The 22,430-nt window shown below is 44.7% G+C and overlaps 1 protein-coding gene across 1 annotated transcript in view; it reads left to right on the top strand.

Annotated features, from left to right (window-relative positions):
- Positions 1-22,430, top strand: part of DNAH8 (dynein axonemal heavy chain 8) — a 478,630-nt gene that overhangs the window by 141,625 nt on the left and 314,575 nt on the right. Inside the window, exons 22-28 of the mRNA XM_044291082.1 lie at positions 1,658-1,764; positions 7,347-7,363; positions 9,430-9,453; positions 9,796-9,824; positions 13,670-13,798; positions 16,566-16,820; positions 20,427-20,553. Of these exons, the coding sequence (XP_044147017.1) occupies positions 1,658-1,764; positions 7,347-7,363; positions 9,430-9,453; positions 9,796-9,824; positions 13,670-13,798; positions 16,566-16,820; positions 20,427-20,553 (688 nt within the window). The remainder of the gene's footprint in view (positions 1-1,657; positions 1,765-7,346; positions 7,364-9,429; positions 9,454-9,795; positions 9,825-13,669; positions 13,799-16,565; positions 16,821-20,426; positions 20,554-22,430) is intronic.

Here is a 22,430-nt window from a genome sequence, read left to right as displayed (position 1 = left end):
AGGGACTTGTCCCTCTGGTTAAATCCCTTCCTCGCTATACACCAGTGTCAGTGATAGTCTTTGACTCACTAGCCGTGTTCCTGGTTCTTGCTCCTGTGCTTTTTTGGATTGCTTGTCTTCTGACCGCTCTCTGTCTCTCTCATTTAGTACTGGGTTGTCCGTCAGGTTCTGATTCTGGCTTTTCTTCTAACCACGTAGCCCGACTGGTTTTGACCCACTTACATACTACTCTGTATAGTGTCTGTCTTTGTTTGTAGTCCGTCTCTGCACTTATATAGCAGGGACCGTCGAACGGTTGTGCTCTAGCTAACTAGGGCTTATTCTCCAAGTAGGTAGGGAAAGCGGGCTGGGTACTAGCCTTAGGGCTCACTGTCCTTGTCTGCCCCTACCTACAGTCATTACATACCATTTCTACATGGTGTTCAAGTCTTCCCCTTGAAATGATGGACGGCTCATTGTATCCTCGCTCTTCCCTCACAGAGTTCACTGCATTTATTTTGTTGTGTGCGATTGAGTTTCATCAGAGGGGTTTTATGAAAGTGCTGGAGTAGGCTGCATCCCCTGCACTATTTGCTGCGCACCAGCATCCATCTTCCTAGCCATTCAAGGAACTGCAGCGAACAGTGGGGCCATAGTTCAGTTCCTTGCATGGTCATCGTACAGGGAACAACTTTGAAGGGGACATATCACTAAACCAGTGCTGTGGCCCCTTTGTTCTCAGGATATGTTGGTGTTTAAAAGATCCTGCAGTGTCCCAATGATCATAAAGTCATGGCATGTCCTAGAAATATGCTATCACTTTATAAGATGGAAATAACCCTTTAACCAGGAGCAATCATAAAAAAAAAATGAGCAGGAAATAAATCCAAAGTAAGTCATGGGAATGAAGGGGTTATCCTGCTTGTAAAACAGTGTACGAACCACTATAACCACCTTTTCTTTCCCCTGAAGATCCAGTGGTGGCAGTCTTACCTTTCTTTGATTACAAGTGGCCTGCACATCACATGCCGTATCTCGCTGGCATCAGTGATCAGAGCTGTGCCCTGATGGCAGTAGTAGTGTCCACCCAGTCTATCCATGGCTGCAGTAGTCATATAAGGTACTACTGCCATCAGGGCACAGCTCTGAGCAGTGATGCCAGTGAGGTACGGCATGTCGTGAGTGCAGTGATCACATGCAGGCCACTTGTAACCAAAGATCGAGGGGATCTCTGGAGCACCAACAATGGATCCCAGACAAGGTGAGCAGTGTTTCTTTTTTTGCAGCTGTTTGTAATGTTTTTACTATGGACGGTCATGTACCGTATATCTCTGCAGCTTTGGACAAACATTTACTAATATACCATGCAGGTTTTCTGTGTCTTCATTGTGATGGTATTGTAGTTGGTGGCAGGTTCTATTACATTGTCAAAGCAAAGAAACCTTCCCCTGTTTTGAGAAATTCAGAATAGCAGACAGTCATCTGTAGAGGACCAGAAATACAGAACACAAGAACAAGCGGATGGTGGGGGTTGTTGTTGTCATCAGTCATTGTGTTGTATTGGATATATATGTTATATTATGTCCAAAATATTCCTTTCTTTCCTTGCTTTATTCACTTTCTGAATATGTATCATTACCTACAGACAAAATATAATGTTTTTTGTTTGTTTTTGCAGCAATGCAATGAGCTGTACTCTTATTTTACCGGACAGCTAGTGGACAGTCTGCAGAAATGCACTCGCCTTTCACTGGATTTTTTAAAAAGAAAACTATTTATTTCTAGGTATGTTTTACTGCAGAACATATTTTAGTGTCACTACTGACTTTACCTGATTATTGTGCTATTTAAAGGCTTGGCCACTTTCTGGCTATCTGTGACCAATGCGTCTTCTCTTTTGCAAGTTTATTCCAGTCCACAAATAAAAACAGGCAATGTTTCGGCTTATTCCAAGACTTTCTCAAGACGCTGGTTACAATCTTTTTTATTTTTTGCAGTTTGTAGTGGGGATGAGCCTGACTGCTGGTAATCGTGCATCTTATATATACCGTATATACTCGAGTATAAGCCGACCCGAGTATAAGCCGAGGCCCCTAATTTTACCCCCAAAAAATGGGAAAAATTAGTGACTCGAGTATAAGACTAGGGTGGGAAATGCAGCTATAATGCAGAGTGTATGTGTATATAATGCACACACTCTACATTATATACACACATCTGCAAGAGGGTGACTCAGATTGATGGGAGTCTGACTCTGACTCCCTGTATTTAATGCAGAGTGTGTGCATTATATACACACACACACTCTGCATTAAATACAGGGAGCCATCCACAGATCTCCCCCCTAAACAGTGCCATCCACAGATCCCCCCTCCCCTAAACAGTGCCATGATGGCACTGTTTAGGGGAGGGGGGATCTGTGGATGGCACTGTAGGGGGATCTGTGGATGGCACTGCCATCCACAGATCCCCCTACAGTGCCATCCAGAGATCCCCCCTCCCCGACGCTCACAGCAGTATATTTATAAAGTAGTATTTATCAGTAACCTTTAACTTTGGATATCTTACTTTGTCTTTGCTCCGGTAATAGCAGGCAGTGCGGGGAGCGGCGCTCACTCACTGACGTCACGCGCCTGCTCCCACTAGGCAGCGCAGGCGCGTGACGTCAGTGAGTGAGCGCCGCCCCCCGCACTGCCTGCTATTACCGGAGCAAAGACAAAGTAAGATAGTAGACTCGAGTATAAGACGAGGGGGCTTTTTGAGCACAAAAATATGTGCCAAAAAACTCATCTTATACTCGAGTATGAGACGGTAATTGGGAAATTGGTGCTGTTGTCAAATATTATATTGTTTTCAATGTTGTATGTAAGATGACTGCATGGTGCTTACTAATATAGTCTTTGTTCATATTCTGTGCCATTCGCTATAGTTCATAAGCCATGCCCACTTGTTAGGCAAATCTTCTGTGCTGTCTGCATAGAGGTCCTGTCCGTAACATGGCTGCTAATGAAGGTTCATGTCACCAGACACGTTACATAGTCTCCGCTATTTAATCACAATGCACCTCTACTAAACCCCTAAGAGATCTTTCACACGAGCGTGTCCCTTGCTGGAATCACACTCTGTGAGAGAGGGATCGTGCAGTCTGGACTACAGAAGCACATAGCATTATCGTGATTGGTAATGCTGTGTGCCTCTGTGTGACCTTTCTGTAACAGAATCATAGTGACAGCTTTCTGCCAGTATGATTCTGTTACAGAAAGGTCAGTCAGAGGCACACAGCATTATGAATCACTATAATGGCGTGAGCTTCTGTAGTCCAAACCACATGATCCCTCTCTCACACAGAGCGTGATTCTGCAAGGGACACACTTGTGTGAAAGAGCACTAACAGTGCAGATGGCGGGTGCTATTTGAGTGGAGGAGACCTCACATGGAGGTGACTTGCCTGGTCACTTGACCTTCTATCAGCAACCATTCTATGGACAGGCGCAAAATGCTTGACCATAACAGGCATACTTTATGAAATATCAAAAATGGCGCAGAATTTTAACAAACTTACAGTTCTGTAGGGTATGTGCACTAAAAAGAATAATTTACATGCTGAATGCTATAATAACACCTTTGTGACCTCCGACGTGTGTATATAAATATATATATATATATATATATATATATATACGGCGAAAGTACATGGCGCCTGCTCGTGCGTGCCATAGCCACCGGGTTTCTGCTCTTTCAAAAATCAAAGACCCGAGCTGATCACATACATTTCACCCCTCAGATGACGAGGTGAAATGTGACCACGACATCTGAGCAGTCCGGAAGCAGGAGCCGCATACTCCCGCTCCCGTAACAGCGTTCCCCTGCTGAGATCAGGGAACGTGTTACACTGCACTAATAGCCAAAAAACTTTGGCAGCTATTAGCCATCAATGAACGCAATGGGAAATCTAATGATTGCCAGTTATAGTCACCCAGGGTGCCTTAAAAAAAAAATTAAAAAAAGTTTTGAAAATATATAAAAGTTCAAATCACCCTCTTTCCCCAAAATCAAAATACTTAACCAATAAAAAAAAATATACATCATGTACATCGCCAAGTGCGAACACGCCCGTCCTATTAAAATATAACTATTAATCCCATATGGCGAATGGCCTAACAGAAAAAATAAAAACCTGCCAATTCTCAATTTTTTGTCACTTCAACTCCCTAAAAAGTTTTTATAAAAAGTGGTCAAAGACTCACACACACTTCAAAATGGTATCACTGAAAAGTACAGATCGTCCCAAAAAAATGAGCCCTCACACAGCTCCGTACACATAACTGTGAAAAAATTTTTTTTAAAGGTTTTAACTTTTTTTCAGTACTAAAGAAAAACTCTTGTAATTGTACTGACCTGGTGAATAAAGGTAACCGGTCAATTTTACCACTTAGTGAACACTGTAAAAAGAAAATCCCAAAAACTGTTGCAGAATTGTTTTCGGTTTCCAACTTCACCCCATTTAGAATGTTTTCCCCGCTTCCCACTACATTGTATGCAACCATACATGGTGCCATTAGAAAGTACAACTTGTCCCGCAAAAAATAAGCCTTCATATCAATATGTGAACAGAAAAAAAAGTTATGACTCTGAGAAGGCGGAGAATGAAAAACGAAAACAGAAAATTGCGCAGTCCTCTAAGGGTTAAGCCACCCACAACACTAATGTCGCGTGACGTCTTTTGATATTTGTTGGCAAAATGCTTTCATGTCGCTCATGGGCAATATGGAAGATGCTAATCTACAGTTACATTGTGTGTTAGGAAATGTGTTGCATTGTGTGATGTTTACTAGGACTGGCTGGTACTAGGACTGGCTTAGACATCCGCCTATTTCCATTTTTGGAGTTTCTGTCATTGTTATTGGCCCTGTTCTCATTGCATTAAAGATCTTCCAGAATAAACATCAGCTGTGTCCATAGGGCTCCATCAGTCCGTGAATGGCTCTACCTACAATTTTTAAAGCAGCAGTGGCTGTGAATGGAGAATACAACATGGTTAAAACTTGGAACAACAATAACACAAAGCGTTTACAAAGTCACTCAGCTTTTTATGTAGACTTAACCTATTAGAAGTATGATTAAAAGCAGAATTACACTTTAACTAAGAACTTACTAGTTCCTACAAGCTTAACTTTCGATTTACACTATGTTCTATGCACATAAGGGGTAACAGACTACGTTGCAGGAAAAATAGTATTTTGTATGCTTACCTGTAAAATCCTTTTCTCGCTACATTCATTGTAGGACACAGCTTCTATCCTCTTGTTTTGCAATTTTTTTCTAATGGGTCCCACTTTCGTGGTTCAGACCCATCTGGAGTTTTTCCCTGGTTTTACTATTTACTTTCGGTTGGCTTTTCGGAGCTGCTTCTACTGTTTGGGTAGAAACTGATTAGCTCAGTGTATGCAGGAGGGGTATAGCTGAGTGGAGGATCTGACACTTTGTCTCACTTAGTGTAGACTCCTAGTGGCAGCAGCTATACCCACAGTCTTCTGTGTCCCCCAATGAACGTAGTGAGAAAATTATTTTAGAGGTGAGTATTTAAAAATCCTGTTTTTAATTATATGCAATTACAAAAATATTCAGATCCATATACTGGTTTGAAAAATCCTGAATATTTTTTGTCTGACAATCCCTTTAACATTTTTAGTGCACCTGGCATGGCTATGAGTTCATTGGGGGACACAGAAGACCATGGGTATAGCTGCTGCCACTAGGAGGCAACACTAAGCAAAAAAAGTGTTAGCTCATCCCCTCAGCTATACCTTTCCTGCAAACAATGAGCTAATCAGTTTGTACGAAAGCTGTAGGAGCAGCCAGGAGAAGCCAACAGAAAACAATAAAAAGGAAGAAAAACGGAGATGGGTCTGAACCAAGAACCGGAGGGACCCATCAAGGAGAGCCAGCAATGTACTTACGGGGTGAGAGCTGTGTCCCCCAATGAACTCAGCGAGAAAAGGATTTTACAGGTAAGCACAACAAATCCTATTTTCTCACTCGTATCATTGGTTGACACAGAAGACCATGGGACGTTAAAGAGCAGTACCATGGGGAGGAAACAATACCAGAACGAATCCAAGTCTGGCCATAGGGCCTTACACAGAAATGTGGGGGAAGGGTTCCCCAAAAACCTGGAAAAAGGCAGGAAGAGCCATTCCCAAGAAGGCCAGCCAGAGAGCGGCTGAATACACAGAGGCTCCATCTGGACAAAAGAAAGAACAGCCACCAGAAGGAGAAGAATGAAGACAACTCAATCACTAGAACAAAACGGAGCGACTACGGAAAATACAGGCGAAAGCAAACATAGCCTGGGCCTAGAAGTCTTATAAGGAAGGTGATACCCAAGGATCAGCACCTCAGGAAAAAACCACCATACAGTGACCAACATTCACGACATGGCATGATAAGAAAAAAGGGTAATTCCACAAAGGCTGGAAACAGGCAGCGTGCAAAGGAGCGGAGCAAAAAGAAACCACTCAGTGGAACACTGATTATATCAAGGTCCAGAGGATTGAAGATGTGACAAATCTTGCTCCCCCCCCCCCCCCCCCCGGGGGTAGAAGTAGGGGGTGCCAAGTGGCGAAAACCCCTCAGCTCCATATTAGGCTTTTAGAAGAGAAGAACACTCCAGCAGGACCATAACGAAAAATTCAGGGCTAGAGAACCTGGATGTCAGGTATGACAATGGCCCACAACAAGAAGATCTTGAGGGTGAGAAGAGACACAATAGGAACAAGGCAATGGAACTGACCCAAAACCTACAAAAATTGAGGAGTAACCTGGTAGGAAAGGCGTGTCTTCCGGGATCAAAAACGTTGATGTCTGGAAACATGAACAACTCCGCCTAAAGAAGCAGAGAATGTGGTTATCAGAGGAATGTACAAAACGGCAGGAACCAGGGATGGTATAAATACTGCGCCAGGAAGGGAGCGTGGACGTCGAATACCACAAGTCCCAGAAAAAAAACTGGTAACCAAACCAATACCACTAGCGCAGGCACTCCACAGCAGAAAAGAGGCATCCGAGAACTCAATGGCTATGGAAACTGGCCAGGCAGGCAGAAACAGTATCTGAGGGGAGTGGAACTACTCACCATGCAGGAGGGGAGAATTAGAAGAGGCTGATGCGGCTCAGTAGAGAACCACTGTTAGTGGTAACAACAAGGAAAGCACGACCGCTCTACCCGGTGAGGGGAGCAATGTAGACAGCTCACATATGCAACTGCATACGTGCATACCTAACTCCCCAAGGAGGCAATGCCAATGCTGTCCCTGTAACAGATGGTAGAGGTGATGCACTACATGTGAAGGAAACAAGGCGCCAAGCCAGCGCCATAGAAGTCGTTAGGTTATACTAAGTACCGAAAACTGTACTAATGCACACCAGAAGTAAGCAAACCCATCACCTGCGCCATGCCAAGGAATGGGCAGTTGACCCGTGCTATAAGGAATAAGTGTACCTACCAGCCACCGTATCAGGAACACCATACATATAATGCCTGGTGGATCTACCGCACCCAGTGATGGCAGAACATGAGCACAGTGCCACCTGTGGGAGAAGGAATTGTAGACACAAGCACAATTACAACTGACGAGAAGGTTCCACTCCTAGAGGGAGAACTGCTTGTATATACCACATGAAATGCCAGGGCCGATACTCCACATGGAGGAAGGGAACATGCTACAAACCACAGGTGCAGTGCCCATTGCCAATGCGTCATGTAAGCCAGACCGCAGTGACTGTCGCCATTTGAAGGATGATCGCAAACCCTCCCCCTGGGAAGGGGTCACACAGTAGTAGTCACGGAGCAGGAGTAGCCATAATATGTATAGCCAGAGCAAAGACTGCCTCATAGTGGGAGGCCATACCAGCAACGATGGCCTTTAGGGCCAGAGGAGAGACTCCACCAGAAAAGAAGGTCAAACAGCAGTAGGCACCATGAATGGGTGCTAGCGCAAGACTCCACCTGAAAAGGAAGAAAACGCAACCAGTGCAAATGTTCCACCTATTGAATGAGCAGGGGAAGGTAGGTAATAGGGGAAGGTAGGTAATATACTTACCTAGACGGTTTCTGCCCACCCTGATTCCAGCAGTGTCACCTTCCTCAGTGTGCTGCCTCTTGGGGAGGGTAGCTACACCGGTAACAGGGGGGACTTCCAGGAGTTGCAGACAAGGTTGACACTGTAGCTGGCGGGTGACAATGGATTTGAGAACCACTGTACCTCCTTGTCTTCCAGAGGTAGGGAACGAGCAGCGGGCTTTAGGACCCACTGGTCGCCCCCCTCAAGTGTGGGAAAACAGGTGGTTAGAGCCCGCCTGTAGCCCGAACCTGAAAAATAAAAAGGGCAAGATCTTTTGCAGACCTGCAGGAGGGGTATAGCTGAGGGGACGAGCTAACACTTTTTTGTTTAGTGTCTCCTCCTAGTGGCAGCAGCTATACCCATGGTCTTCTGTGTCCCCCAATGATACGAGCGAGAAATTTATACAGTAGTTGAATTTTGGAGAATTGAAAAGAAAGAAACAAATGATAGTAAATAATATAAAATCTATTGTGTCTTTGTGTATTTATATCATTAAAGGGACTCTGTCACCACTTTCTAACCCCCACTTTTTTAACTATCGTTTTATTCATGGTGCCCTTCTGATTACAGTTGTCATCTTATATGTTAGATCTGCGGTGCCGTTTAGGTAAAAAATCGATTTATATCACCTGTCAATCAGCTAGATAAGGTGCCCAGGGCGTTCCTCTCCTCTTGAATCTGCCGCCTGCCGCCGCCGCCGTTGGTGCCCAGCTCCTCCCCCGGTCTCGTCAGCGCTGCTTCAAACAACACAGATCCGCCTCCGGCTCTCCCTCAATGCCCCCTCCTTTTTTTCGGAAATCTCGCCCGTGCGTACGCATCCTTTCGGCATCATCGCTCTAAGTTCGCGTTATGCGCATGCGCGAGAAAAGGATGCGTACGCACGGGCGCAGGCCTGTGCGCACACGCGAGATTTCCGAAAAAAAGGAGGGGGCATTGAGGGAGAGCCGGAGGCGGATCTGTGTTGTTTGAAGCAGCGCTGACGAGACCGGGGGAGGAGCTGGGCACCAACGGCGGCGGCGGCAGGCGGCAGATTCAAGAGGAGAGGAACGCCCTGGGCACCTTATCTAGCTGATTGACAGGTGATATAAATCGATTTTTTACCTAAACGGCACCGCAGATCTAACATATAAGATGACAACTGTAATCAGAAGGGCACCATGAATAAAACGATAGTTAAAAAAGTGGGGGTTAGAAAGTGGTGACAGAGTCCCTTTAACACCAGGGAGTACAGCAAGGAAAGTCTGGAGAGTGTATGTAAAGCTGGTGCTGAACTTTGTGAGGGGGGGATCCTTATGGGAGGGAAAACAATCCAGAGTGCCTTTTTAAGAAGAAATCGAGCAGTTCTGCAAGAGTTATCCTATGGAAAATCAGCGTATAAGAAGTAATGGCGGGCAGATTGAGAGCCTCAGCTGCTGTTTTCTGAGTTGAGGGGATGTTGTCCATCTGAACCATATTTTAGGGAATTTATCACAAGCATTTTCTGTGATAATCTATAAAACAAAAATTAAAACGTAGAGTGACCTTTATAGAGGTGATCCAGACCAGTATAATTTATCCACAGACACATGAAGAGCCTGTAGTTACTCCCCTGTAATTACTAAAGCATTGTCTTACATTTGTTTTAGTGCTTTTGAATGCAGAGATTCGTTCACTCCGCCTGTAAGATGTGATGATCCCGCAGCTCTCCTGATAGCACAAGTCCACCTTGTGATGGATAACGTCGTAAGTATTGTAGGGCAATGTGTACTTGCGGTGGGGTCAGCAATGAAAGACTCAGACTTCGGGGGTTAAAAGTCTAAATGGTGCTTTATTTTTCATCCAGCACAACATAATATAGGACATCAAAGTTAAGGTAGTATTTCGATTGGTACAAGTACAGCGCTCAGCTATCTACAGAACTCCCATAAAACTTAATGGAGCAGCCGCAAGTATGTACGACCAGCCGTCCGGTCATTTTAGGGGAGCTGCAAGTGGCCTGCAGGTGGTACGGGGCTCCCATTATTATGATCGATGGGGGTCTTAGCGGTAGGATAAGGGATAAAGGAAAGGGGATAACTTGTACCAACCGGAATATCCCTTTGACCATCACTTGGAGTACACAGCACATAAAGCATAACACAAAAACATGACATAAACACCTGCACAGATGGTGTCTCTCTCACCTACACCTTCAGCAGGTCAGGGGGATCTGGCTTTGCACAGCCACCAGGCTTTGATGCCCATCTGGTTCTGACTTTAGCTTGGCTATTCTGACTACCCAGTCATCTGATTTGGTACTGCATTGTTCGCCCAGTTCCAAACCCGTCCTGTATGACTTTTTCTTTGCCTAGTTTCTTCTGTTTGTGTGTGTCAATCCTGCACCTAGCTGAGTAGGGAACGTCGACCAGGTGCGGACTTGCCGCCTAGGGCTTGTACTGCAAGTAGGCAGGGTGTCACGGACGGTGTACAGGAAACAAGACAAAGCAACATGCATATATGACTCACTGGATCCAAAGCTAAGGAACCAAGGGGAGACCCCTGCACAAGACCTAGCACTTTCCCTGGCTGCTCAGCCTATGCAAAGATCCCAGAGGTGGATAGTTGCATATCCACGTACCTCGACTATATAACCCCTGAACACCCTACAATAGTGTGAGGGGACACGACCACCGGCTCCCTACACCAGACACGGAGAGAGTCAGGGTCACCTGGGATCCAGCAAACAGAAAATAACAGATAAAAGTACAGCACTTAACTTTAGTAGCAGACTGGGAAATGGGATCAGCATGCACACACACTCCAGGAAGACGTATAAGCCGCCCAGTAATGCATTATGGGGCGGAATTTAAAGGGAAGCAATCAGTCCAACTACATGACAGCTGAGAGAGGCTAACGAGATGAGGAACTGAACAGCACAACAAAGAAAACTCAAGGAGGAGGTTCTGAAAGGCTTCTGTCAGAGCTTCTCAGCGTCTCAGGTTGTGACACAGGGAAAGCAGGCTGGCTTCTAGTTAGGGCTCACTGTCTGTGTGTTCCTGTCTACTGCGCTGACAGATATCCTGTCTAATGCCAGCAGAATTAAGATATGTGAATTTGCATCTATTCTTCCCAGAAAGTGAGAGCAATGTCGTCTGGTGTACAATACTCATCATGAATATACTACACTGGAGCACACTAGGAATGCTATGCCCGAGCACACTAGGTATACTATACTGGAGCATACTAGCTATGCTATACTGGAACACACAAAGAATGCTATGCTGGAGCACACTAGGTATACTATACTGGAGCACACTAGGTATACTATATTGGAGCATACTAGGTATGCTATACTGGAGCACACTAGGTATACTATACTGGAGCACAGTAGGTATACTATACTGGAGCACACGAGGTATACTATGCTGGAGCATACTAGGTATGCTATACAGGAACACACAAGGAATGCTATTCTGGAGCACACTAGGTATACTATACTGGAGCACACTAGGTATGCTATGCTGGAGCACACTAGGTATACTATACTGGAGCACACAAGGTATACCATGCTGGAGCATACTAGGTATGCTATACTGAAACACACAAGGAATGCTATGCTGGAGCACACTAGGTATACTATACTGGAGCACATTAGGTATACTATACTGGAGCACACTAGGTATACTATACTGGAGCATACTAGGTATGCTATGCTGGAGCACACTAGGTATACTATACTGGAGCACAGGAGGTATACTATGCTGGAGCATACTAGGTATGCTATACTGGAACACACAAGGAATGCTATACTGGAGCATACTAGGTATACTATACTGGAGCACACTAGGTATACTATACTGGAGCACACTAGGTATACTATACTGGAGCACACTAGGTATACTATACTGGAGCACACTAGGTATACTATACTGGAGCATACTAGGTATGCTATACTGGAGCACACTAGGTATACTATACTGGAGCACACTAGGTATATTATACTGGAGCACACAAGGTATACTATGCTGGAGCACACTAGGTATACTATACTGGAGCATACTAGGTATACTATGCTGGAGCACACTAGGTATACTATACTGGAGCACACTAGGTATATTATACTTGAGCACACAAGGTATACTATACTAAAGCATACTAGGTATGCTATACTGGAGCACACTAGGTATGCTATACTGGAGCATACTAGGTATACTATGCTGGAGCATACTAGGTATGCTATACTGGAACACAAGGAATGCTATGCTGGAGCACACTAGGTATACTATACTGGAGCACACTAGGTATACTATACTGGAGCACACTAGGTATACTATACTGGAGCATACTAGGTATACTATACTCGAGCATACTAGGTATGCTATACTGGAGCATACTAGGTATACTATACTGGAGCACACTAGGTATACTATACTGGAGCATACTAGGTATGCTATACTAGAGCACACTAGGTATACTATACTGGAGCATAACGGCAGAAAACAGAAGAAAAGAGCTGAGAGTACCATAGGTTAGAAAAATATACGTTTTTAATAAATTCATTATAAAAATACACATAATGGATGCCAAGAATAGGGTAGGGGAGCAGGGGAAAAGAAAACGAGCGCCATCCTGGATGGACACACTGGTCACAACATATAATAATCAATCAATAAGGTTACTGCAGATATAGGAAAAACAGCTGCTAATGTATGGTGCAATGACCAACCCATAGGTGCAGACCAAATAGGTAAATAATAGTAAAGGGTGAGTGGAGATCAAAGAGGGAGTCAAACCACCATGGCTATAGTGCATAGTGACTGGTACAGGGCACATAGATCAAGCTGAATGTAAACAGTGCACCAGTGGCTCTACAATAATGAACCAAGCAAGGTAGCTCAACACTGGCAGCACATAGCCATGGGTGGACAACTAAGATCAAACACTCACCAAGATGGGACCAGGTGTGAACAGAAAAACCAGGATGGCGCTACCCCAACGCGCGTTTCGGCGTGCCTTCGTCAGGGGGTGTACTATAGTATACTGGAGCATACTAGGTATACTATACTCGAGCATACTAGGTATGCTATACTGGAGCACACTAGGTATACTATACTGGAGCACACAAGGTATACTATGCTGGAGCACACTAGGTATACTATACTGGAGCATACTAGGTATGCTATACTGGAACACACTAGGTATATTATACTGGAGCACACAAGGTATACTATGCTTCAAGTGTTCATATGAACTTTCGCTAGCAATGATCTAGCAGTGTAATACTGCCGCTATTTACCCGAGAAACAAACCGTTAATTGGAATCTTTCAGCAGATTTAAAAATCCTTGTTTGCCGGCGGCAGATCTTGCTGTGTAATCACAGTCTGCTGTCGGCAAACAGTGATTCAGTATGGGCACGAGCTATGGCATAACGATCGCTTACCCCCATGCTGTGGAGGAAATCACTGTATGTAATAGCAGCGGTCTCCTCCGCTAATGAGCAGGCGATTGCCAGGGAGGAATGCTTCCCTCCGGACAATCGCCTGCTTCATCTGCACATCTAATATAAGCCTTAGTGTCCACCTAAACCTACACTGTATTTCTTTTACAGGTAATGCTTCCAAGTCTGGATAACATACAGCAGGCCATAAATAATTTAATTCAGTTTGTACTGGAAGTTAGCCGCAGTGTCTATCAGTGGGAACAGTGGAAGCTGCCGGAAGGTGCTTCTGTACAAGATGTCACAGTCTCACGGTTGCAAAATATTGTTTCTGGGCGGAAAGAAAGTACGTAGCAACTGTGGACATTGCACTGATATTGCTTACTCTGTATATGTTCACATTTACCCTAAGATTCAGGGGCGGACAGAGACAGCAGAGGGCCCCTGTGCAAAGAATGCACCTTGCCCCATCCCCCCCCCCCTCCCACCCCCCCTCGCCAAATTCTCAACATAACCTATTCCTTACTAATATTACTTATAGCAATACAAAACATACAGGGTAAGGCAACTTTCACACCTGCGGCACTACGCTCCGGCCGAGAATGCAAGGAATTGGCCGGACACAAACTCAGGCATGCAGCCCCGCTGATTCTCAGCATTTTTGCCAGATTGTGGCCGAATTTCTGTTAGACCCCATTATAGTTAATGCATCCAGCCGTTTCGGAACCATTCTCTGCTGGAAGAGCCTGCCAGAATCACTAACTCTGATGTCAAAGTAGCCTAATACAGGTCCACATACCGCTTACATCCAGTGACGTCTCCTTTGATGTAGATGTTCTCTGTACTCATCTTCTCTATTCAGATCAGACCGCCATGATGATTTCTTGCAGCGATCTCTTCTCTCTGCAGGGTTTGACAGACAGACATCTTAGTTTCCTACTTTTCCATCATCCTCCGACCTTCTGAACGCCCCATTCTGCCACCCCCAATACTGTGCTCACTGTGCTCCCTATAAAGGTTACACACAGATAGTTCCCCTTCAATTAATATTGGCACAGAGTGTCCTAAAAAATAACTGCGCCCAGGAAACAGTGCCCCTGACACTAATAGTGTAAACATAATGTTCCCCAAAAATAATTGTGCTAAGCTGATACCGTGCCAGGTGCCCCCCACAGTAATACTGCTCCCCAAAGTCCCACCAATAGAACTAATTATCTGCCAGACAACACGTAGTAGTAATAGTGCCCCTACAGTAGTAATGTCCCCACTGTGCCCCAGGAGTAATAATGCTCCCATAGTGCTCATACTAGTATTCATGTTCCTCATAGTCCCTCAACTGTAATAAAGCCCACCATAATGCCCCCCGGTAGTAATAATTCTCTTTAAAATGTGTAACAGTAGAACAATGCCCCCTTATGATGTGCGCCAGTACATAAAAGTGCCCTGTTGTGTGGTAGTATAAAAAGTACCTCCTCTTACTGCCCCTTGTAGAGCCAATGTCCCCATAGTGCCCTCATAATGTGTGCCAATGCTTCCTACAGTGTGCCCAAAAAACCCTCTTAGTTCTACAAGTTGAGCCAAGGTCCCCATAGTGCCCTATAATTTGCGCCAGTATAAAAAACTCCTATATTGTGCCCCCATGTGCGCTCCCCCTTGTCCCCATGGTGCCTGACATAATGTGCCAGCATAAAATGCCCCCATAATGTGTGCCACTATAATGCCCCTATATAATTACCCCAATAGTGCTCCAATCCCACCATTCTCCATAGTGCCCCCCATGTGTGCCAGTATATAATATAGGGCCCCCATAGTGCTCATCCCTCTCCATAGTGCCCCCATGTCTGCCAGTATATAAGATAGGGCCCCAGAAAATGCCCCCATAGTACTGCTCTCCCCTGTCCCCCATGTGTGCCAGTATATAAGATAGGGCCCCCCATAGTACTCCTCCCTTTCCATAGTGCCCCCTATGTGTGCAAGTATATGATAGGGCCCCCCCATAGTGCTCCTCCCTCTCCATAGTGCCCCCCATGTGTGCCAGTATATAAGATAGGGCCCCAGAAAATGCCCCCATAGTACTGCTCTCCCCTGCCCCCCATGTGTGCCAGTATATAAGATAGGGCCCCCCCATAGTACTCCTCCCTTTCCATAGTGCCCCCTATGTGTGCAAGTATATGATAGGCCCCCCATAGTGCTCCTCCCTCTCCATAGTGCCCCCCATGTGTGCCAGTATATAAGATAGGGCCCCAATAGTACTCCTCCCCCTCCATAGTGCCCCACATGTGTGCCAGTACATAAGATAGGGCCCCCAGTAGATGCCCCCATGAGTGCCAGATAAGACACCTAGCAAAAGGTAAATAAAAAAATAAACATTTGTACTTACCTCCTTGCCGCTTTGAGCGGTGCGATGCAGGCCTCTTCTGGCCTGTGTCTCGCGATGTACGGCTCAGGCGGCGCGATGATGTCATCACACTGCCTGGGACAGCCTCTGATAGGCCATAAGCACTAGGCCTGCAACATATGAGAGGATCGGGGAAGGGAGACGCCTCTCCCCTACCGTGCCGCAGCATCCATCTGTATCTCGCCTGCCAGCTCATCTCGCCTGCCATCGGTAAGAAGGGGCCCCCTCCCACACTGGGCCCCTGTGCAGCCGAACCAGCTGCACAGGCGGTATGTCTGCCCCTGCTAAAAACTTGTCACTAGTATTTTCTGAACATAGGTAGGAGCTGTACTCTGCTTATCTGCTGCAGTCTCGTAGAGCTGAATGTAGTGGCAGTGCAGTGGCAGGGAATCTGTCACCAGCGACCTACCTATCTAGCTGTTTGCATAGACACATAGCAGTGGTTCACCTGATTAAAACACTATTTCTTTGGTTGATCGAAAATGTTCCCAAGTTATGATACTTTTTCTTATAATGCAGATTAGGCCTTTGGTGCACTGAGGGTATCACCATTGCTTTTGTTGCTCCCAAGCTGCACTCCTTTCTGTGGCCAACCACTCACTTTCTGCTTTGCCACTAGCTGGCCCTGTCAGTCAGAGCAGAGAGGGAGGGGCTGGTCACAGAAAATAGCGGAGCTTGGGTGCAACAAGAGCAATGGTGACGCCCTCACTGCACCAAACCCTTTATTTTTTTTTTTCAGAAGTGAAAGAGGACAATCCAACGAGGAACTTCTATTCTTGTATTGCTGAGAGTATGACCATTTCAAAGCTGGTTCTACTTCTGTCTACCTCTGTGAATTCACTCAGGGAAAGTGCTAGGGATGCACTTGGAGGCTTTGAAAAATACAGAACTCTTTGGATGGAAAATAGAGAATCTAAAGTGAAGGTAAGTCTCCGTAATTCACATCTGTTTTATCACATAGTATAATGTCTGTATGGTGTGTTACCAGTTAAAAAAAAAGTAGAAAAGTAAAACCATGTATTCCAACTGGATACAGCTGATGAGCACCTGGGTAAGAAATGGACATTTCGGGGAATGTAATGTCAGTAGTCATTGCAGATACTTCTTCTGTTGCCCTCTTGATGGCAATCAACAGCAATCAAGTAGTAAGGACCCAGTGAAGGTGCAGCTGTCTAATGAATGCTACTTCTGCACAGCGGTGTCCATAAAAATCTTGGGTCTTCTCTATTCAAGTGTTTTGTGCAGTTAAATTGGGTCAAGTACAAAAGTCACAAAGCTTATGTGCATAGCACAATTAACCACTTCAACCCCCCTAGCTGAAACCCCCTTAATGACCAGGCCACTTTTTACACTTCTGCACTACACTACTTTCACCATTTATTGCTCGGTCATGCAACTTACCACCCAAATGAATTTTACCTCCTTTTCTTCTCACTAATAGAGCTTTCATTTGGTGGTATTTCATTGCTGCTGACATTTTTACTTTTTTTTGTTATTAATCGAAATTTAACTATTTTTTTGCAAAAAAATGTAATTTTTCACTTTCAGTTGTAAAATTTTGCCAAAAAAACGACATCCATATATACATTTTTCGCTAAATTTATTGTTCTACATGTCTTTGATAAAAAAAAAAATGGTTTGGGTAAAAGTTATAGCGTTTACAAACTATGGTACAAAAATGTGAATTTCCGCTTTTTGAAACAGCTCTGACTTTCTGAGCACCTGTCATGTTTCCTGAGGTTCTACAATGCCCAAACAGTACAAACACCCCACAAATGACCCTATTTCGGAAAGTAGACACCCTAAGGTATTCACTGATGGGCATAGTGAGTTCATAGAACTTTTTATTTTTTGTCACAAGTTAGCGGAAAATGATGATTTATTTTTTATTTTATTTTTTTCTTACAAAGTCTCATATTCCACTAACTTGTGACAAAAAATAAAAAATTCTAGGAACTCGCCATGCCCCTCACGGAATACCTTGGGGTGTCTTCTTTCCAAAATGGGGTCACTTGTGGGGTATTTATACTGCCCTGGCATTCTAGGGGCCCTAATGTGTGCGAAGTAGTTTGAAATCAAAATGTGTAAAAAATGACCTGTAAAATCCTAAAGGTGCTCTTTGGAATGTGTGCCCCTTTGCCCACCTAGGCGGCAAAAAAGTGTCACACATGTGGTATCGCCGTACTCAGGAGAAGTTGGGGAATGTGTTTTGTGGTGTCATTTTACATATACCCATGCTGGGTGAGAGAAATATCTTGGCAAAAGACAACTTTTCCCATTTTTTTATACAAAGTTGGCATTTGACCAAGATATTTATCTCACCCAGCATGGGTATATGTAAAATGACACCCCAAAACACATTCCCCAACTTCTCCTGAGTACGGCGATACCACATGTGTGACACTTTTTTGCAGCCTAGATGCGCAAAGCGGCCCAAATTCCTTTTAGGAGGGCATTTTTAGACATTTGGATCCCAGACTTCTTCTCACGCTTTCGGGCCTCTAAAATGCCAGGGCAGTATAAATACCCCACATGTGACCCCATTTTGGAAAGAAGACACCCCAAGGTATTCAATGAGGGGCATAGCGAGTTCACAGAAGTTTTTTTTTTTTGGCACAAGTTAGCGGAAATTGATTTTTTTTTTGTATTTTCTCACAAAGTCTCCCTTTCTGCTAACTTGGGACAAAAATTTCAATCTTTCATGGACTCAATATGCCCCTCACGGAATACCTTGGGGTGTCTTCTATCCGAAATGGGGTCACATGTGGGGTATTTATACTGCCCTGGCATTTTAGGGGCCCTAAAGCGTGAGAAGAAGTCTGGAATATAAATGTCTAAAAAAATTTACGCATTTGGATTCCGTGAGGGGTATGGTGAGTTCATGTGAGATTTTATTTTTTGACACAAGTTAGTGGAAAATGAGACTTTGTAAGAAAAAAAAAGAAAAAATTTCCGCTAACTTGGGCAAAAAAATGTCTGAATGGAGCCTTACAGGGGGGTGATCAATGACAGGGGGGTGATCACCTATATAGACTCCCTGATCACCCCCCTGTTATTGATCACCTCCCTGTCATTGATCACCCCCCTGTAAGGCTCCATTCAGACGTCCGTATGATTTTTACAGATCCTTGGATACATGGATCGGATCCGCAAAACACATACGGACGTCTGAATGGAGCCCTACAGGGGGGTGATCAATGATGGGGGGTGATCAGGGAGTGTATATGGGGTGATCACCCCCCTGTCATTGATCACCCCCCTGTAAGGCTCCATTCAGACGTCCGTATGTGTTTTGCGGATCCGATCCATGTATCCGTGGATCCGTAAAAATCATACGGACGTCTGAATGGAGCCTTACAGGGGGGTGATCAGGGAATCTATATGGGTGATCACCTCCCTGTCATTGATCACCCCCCTGTAAGGCTCCATTCAGACGTCCGTATGTGTTTTGCGGATCCGATTCATGTATCCGTGGATCCATAAAAATCATACGGACGTCTGAATGGAGCCTTACAGGGGGGTGATCAATGACAGGGGGGTGATCAATGACAGGGGGGTAATCAAGGAGTCTATATGGGTGATCACCCCCCTGTCATTGATCACCCCCCTGTAAGGCTCCATTCAGACGTCCGTATGTGTTTTGCGGATCTGATCCATGTATCCGTGGATCCGTAAAAATCATACGGACGTCTGAATGGAGCCTTACAGGGGGGTGATCAATGACAGGGGGGTGATCAATGACAGGGGGGTGATCAGGGAATCTATATGGGTGATCACCCGCCTGTCATTAATCACCCCCCTGTAAGGCTGATTTTCACGGATACATGGATGTAGTGTAGTGGTGTTTTGTGGTACTTTACTGAGCTACCTGTGTCCTCTGGTGGTCGATCCAAGCAAAAGGGACCACCAGAGGACCAGGTAGCAGGTATATTAGACGCTGTTATCAAAACAGCGTCTAATATACCTGTTAGGGGTTAAAAAAATCGAACGATCGCCGCTGGCAGGCTGGAGATCCTGTCTCTTACCTTCCGATCCTGTGAAAGCGCGCGCCTGTGTGCGCGCGTTCACAGGAAATCACGGCTCTCGCGAGATGACGCGTATATGCGTCATTCTGCGGAGAGCTGCCGCCTCCGGACCTGTAGATCTGCGTTAGGCGGTCCGGAGGCGGTTAATTAACTAGAGTTACAGGCTGTGTTATACTTCAGAGCTGCATTCATAGTTCTGTTGAAAACAGCAAGCTTGTGGATAGACATACCCACAGCAGCTGGGTGCCTATAATTTAGCAGGGTGTTTGTACAGTGAATGGTGTAACTTGCTGAAATGCGTATCACCGCCTGGATACACTTCCTCATCAGGGCTACATGTGATACAACGAGAAAGGTTAAAATAATGTATTTTGTAATTATTAAACTAGCTGCTTATCGATCTAACATGATACTTATAGTATGTGTAGTTGGTGGAAGTGGTATGATGATATACTGTATATTATGTATATTTATATATTTATGGTGTGACTTTTACATTCCGCAGGAATATGTAAGTGAAAAACAATCTCTTGGTGAAATCAAAGAAAGAATTTCATATTATGATTTGTTAGAACAAGATGTGAATGAAATCAACCCAGCCTTACATGTAGGATTCATTGAACTTAACACAGGTAAAATGTTGTCCAACTTTGTAGATGTCGCAAGCGCTTAAAGGGGTTATCCTGTGATTAATGTTCATTGGTCTGTGCTCAATTTATTTGAAGGGGGGGGGGCGCTTGGCCTTTCTGCTGGAATTCTCTTCCCATCTTAGCTCAGAGGACATATCCTTTATTTCGATGCTCTCTTCCTGTCACAGTCCAGAGGGCATGTACTTTCTGCTGCAACTGTCTTCCTATCACAACTTGGGGAGTGTGTCCTTTCGGCTGCAGCTCTCCCTATCACAACTCAGAGGGTATGTCCTTTCGGCTGCAGCTCTCTCCCTATCACAGCTCAGGGAGCATGTATTTTCAATGTTTGTTATTGAGGTGGACAGGGAAACAAAGAACAGCAGGTGGCACTATACAGATAACATAGTAACATAATATATATAAGGCTGAAAAAAGACATTTGTCCATTCAGTTTGGCCTGTTATCCTGCAAGTGGATCCAGAGGAAGGCAAAAAACAAAAAAACGGAGTTAGAAGCCAATTTTCTCCACTTAAGGGGGAAAAAATTCCTTCCCGACTCCAATCAGGCAATCAGAATAATTCCCTGGATCAACGACCCATCTCTAGTAGCTATAATCTTCAATACATTTTTATTGAATACTGTGCATAATATAGTAAATGCATGCCCAACACGGCATAATATCACAGTGTGAAGTATATCAAAATACATTTTCCAGAAAACAAACATAAAGTACATAACAAAAAACAAAAGAGGTCTCATCAAAGCTCACGTTAATATTGCCCATGCTGAGGTAAATGTTGTAACATTATGTATAAATCCCCACCTTTCACCCAGACCCGCCCTCCCCAAACCTCCCCAAAACCTACCCCGGACCCTCCGAGTGTACCCAAATCACCAGAGACATTCCGGCAGAGGCTTAGCATAGGGACTTGATAACCAAGGCATCCAGTTATTAAGACATCGTATGCTTACGGAAGAAGAGGAAGCAAACATCAGTTCGCAATGCATGTGATGATTAACGGACTCAACCACTTCCGATGTTGACGGAGTACAGGGTAACTTCCACCTCCGCGCTATTATATTCCGCGCTGCGCTTATCATATGAGCCGTTACCCATCGTATCTTGAAAGGAATGTCTCCTAAGCCTATTCCCAGAATGGATAGAGCAGGTGTCAAATTTAATGTTGAATCCGTGACCTGCCGGATTAAAGCTTCCATCGCGTGCCAGAATTTACGGGTGTAAGGACATGTAAGGGAGTACCAACTGACCCACACTTTCTCCAACATAACGGGGAGTAGCCAGGCGAACAGTGGGCTAACCTATTTGGGGTTAAGTACCATCTGAGTTGTATTTTCCTAGCCTGCTCTATATGATTTAGACATTTAGTACACTTGAAGGACCATGACATTGCTTCCCTCCACTGGCTCATGGAAAACACGGCACCCAACTCTTGTTCCCATCTTAACATAAAAGATTGTTTCCCACTATCTTGTTCTAATAATACATTTTAGTATATACCAGAAATGTTCACTATAAATTGCAGGGGAGATGCGACATAGGGCTGCAAAGGACTCTTACAAGAGTGAGGTTGAGTTAATGGGTAGTTATTTAACAAGTGACGCATCTGTAGGAACTGGTAAAAAAAAAGGGCATTAGGGATGGAGTAGATGTCATGCAGTGACTGGAAATCTTTTAGGCCAGAGGTTGTATAAAGATCCCCCAGCTTATCCAATCCTTTATCCACCCACGATTTTAGGTTCATATCAGAAATATGGTATTCAAGTGCTATGAGAGGAATGCTATCCTTTGGCACCGTAAACCACTTCTTTACATTTCTCAAATACGACCATATGAAAAGAGACGCTTGCATTGTAGGGAG

The sequence above is a fragment of the Bufo gargarizans genome, chromosome 4 (genome assembly GCF_014858855.1).
Source record: "Bufo gargarizans isolate SCDJY-AF-19 chromosome 4, ASM1485885v1, whole genome shotgun sequence".
Taxonomy (NCBI): Eukaryota; Metazoa; Chordata; class Amphibia; order Anura; family Bufonidae; genus Bufo; species Bufo gargarizans.
Note: the sequence above shows the minus strand (reverse complement) of the source record. Positions and strands in the feature narration are given on the sequence as shown.